Raw genomic sequence first — 2,500 nt, 5'->3', positions numbered from 1 at the left:
AGACAGTGAGTGTTAGTAAAGGAAAGGGCTTATCTGATGGGAGAAAGAGACACACTGATTGACAGTTGCAGTTTTTCTCGATTGCTTTTACCTGCTTAAGTAAACTAGAACCCACTTGGTCTTCATGACTAGTCGAAGTCTCTTGCGAATGTGTTCACACATTTTCATTGGTTCACATTTCTCACACTTTTTTTGCAAAACAGTTAACACAGGTGTCATTCAAAAGCCCCCAACTCTATTGGTTTTCCCATGCTAAACAAAAGGAAAACATCTTTTCACAGGTGGTATAGATTCCTTGCATAAGTCTGAATCTCTGATACACCTGTGTGAAACTCCTTTGCACAATTCTTCAATCAGTTTTAAGTGTTTTGAGAGAGTAACAGCCTTTTGCAAGCAAAATGTGTCATTTTGTCCAGAGTGCTTTTGTTCAGACACGGGTGTTAACTGTTTTGAGAGTGTGATTTCAGAGTTGACACAGGTATCAAAACGATCGAGAAAAACTGTAACAAGGAAAGGAGAGGAGAGGAAAGGAGAGGAGAGGAGAGGAGAGGAGAGGAGAGGAGAGGAAAGGAGAGGAAAGGAGAGGAGAGGAGGAGAGGAAAAGACAGCAGAGGAGAGAAGAGGAGAGGAGAGGAGAGGAGAGGAGAGGAGAGGAGAGGAGGAGAGGAGAGGAGAGGAAAGTAGGGGAGAGGGTGATGAGAGGAGAAGGAGGATAGGAGAGTAGGGGAGAGGGTGATGAGAGGAGAAGGAGGAGAGGAGAGTAGATGAGAGGGTGATGAGAGAAGGAGGAGATGAGAGGGTGGGGTTATTTCATCTGACCTTGGTGTTGTGGCTGGAGGGGAGGGGCTGGGGTGACTGTGTGTAGCCTGGCTGATGCTGATTCACCCCCCATCTGCCTCTCCCCCAGGACAATCAGACCATGATAGAGGTTGTCCCCTCCAGCTATCTCTGACGTCTTCAGAGAACGTGCTTCTCTCTCATTCTACCTGTCTACCTCTTTCCCTCTCCCTCTCCCTCCCTCACTCACTCACACACTCTCTCTCCCTCTTCTCTCTCTCATACAGTGGTGCGACGGCATCCTGTTTTTTTGGGTCGAGCTCATCGCTCTTCGCTGAGGCTGGAGCCGCTGCATGTTCAGAGGATCCTGAAGGTCAACAGGACGCTCTACATCGGAGCCAGGTAGCCCTCAGCCAAACATTGTGACGTGCTGAAATAAAGAGTATATTTAAAGACGCGTCGCACAAAAGACAGGGACAGCCTAGCCAGAGGCACAGGGACATTGAACAAAACATCCAAACAAGGACAAAAAAAAAAACTGCAGATTCATGGACTTTAATAACACACTTTTTTTTAACAAAGGTTAAGGTGAAGTAAGATGTTGCATGTTTAAAAGTTGTCACATTTGGCAGCCCTAAACAATTTCGGCACTGAACAAAGCTTATGAGTTAATACATATTTTAGTGTATAAAAAAAGAGTGACCTGACCTCTTACTCAGCATGTTACTGTGGCCGTGAGAGTTGAGTAATGAAGGTTGTGACACTCACTGCCTAGAACCCCCCCCCCACCCACCCCCACCTCTAAATTGCCTCCACCCCCGACCCCCCTGGGCAGTAATTGGGCTAGAGCTATGTGTCCTCCTGGTCCTCTCCCACATACGTAGAGTTAGTCTAGCCATGCCGAGAAGGAGAATGTGTGTGTGTGTGTGTGGGGTGGGGGTCTGCTGACTAGACCCAGATACTGGGGTTGAGCTGGGGCAAAGAGGAGGTAGTTGGAGGGGAGGGAGCGGTATGGGGCAGGAGGAGAGGAGATGAAGGTGGAGGACGCCTGTGTGTCCAGTCACATTTGTCGTCTGCCCCTCAACCTAGCCCAGTCCCAGGCCTCTCAGGAGCCGGATGGAAATAGTCGGGCCAAAATAAACAACCTTATTAGCTTTTCGGATTCACAAAAATAAGCCGAATGGGAGAGATGGGGCGGAGGAGCCGAGGCCGAGGGGGAGAGGGTGGGGTAGCGTAGGGTCTGCAGTCGTAAATATTTGGGACACATCACAAATAAAACTTCCTATCGCTCCAGCAAGCGCACATGTGGTCCTACTTACTCGGGAGCAGCAGTAGTACCACACTGGGAAGTCTAATAAGAAGCAACATACTGTGTACGGAAATGACCCAGTCGATGGCCTTTGGCGAGTCGATGTAGACCAACACTGAGATCCTAATAATAAATATGTCAGACGGAGCTCAGAGGCTCCAGTCGCCGCGGCTAGATCCCCTAATAGCCAAATAACTCAGGACGGAGGTCTGCGGACGTTATTACATTTGGGGGTCAGTTAGTCAGTGATAAAAAATAATCATGACCACAATACGACTGTGCAGATGGTATCCAATTTAGTGGCAGTAATTAAGAAATAGAGGAGTGGAAGGAGGAACGGCTCCCAGGAGGGAGAATGGTCATGAAATCTTAGCCTGGCTGTATGAAAATAGGGAGGGGATGTATATGACTCTG

At 48.3% G+C, this 2,500-nt stretch overlaps 1 protein-coding gene across 1 annotated transcript in view; it reads left to right on the top strand.

Moving 5' to 3' along the window:
- The window catches only part of sema6bb (sema domain, transmembrane domain (TM), and cytoplasmic domain, (semaphorin) 6Bb), a 131,126-nt gene that overhangs the window by 65,058 nt on the left and 63,568 nt on the right, over positions 1 to 2,500 (top strand). The window contains exon 3 of the mRNA XM_048252907.1: positions 1,065 to 1,179. Coding sequence (XP_048108864.1) covers positions 1,065 to 1,179 — 115 coding nt within the window. The remainder of the gene's footprint in view (positions 1 to 1,064; positions 1,180 to 2,500) is intronic.

This window comes from Alosa alosa, chromosome 9 (assembly GCF_017589495.1).
Source record: "Alosa alosa isolate M-15738 ecotype Scorff River chromosome 9, AALO_Geno_1.1, whole genome shotgun sequence".
Classification (NCBI taxonomy): domain Eukaryota; kingdom Metazoa; phylum Chordata; class Actinopteri; order Clupeiformes; family Clupeidae; genus Alosa; species Alosa alosa.
This window is presented reverse-complemented; position numbering and strand designations above follow the sequence as displayed.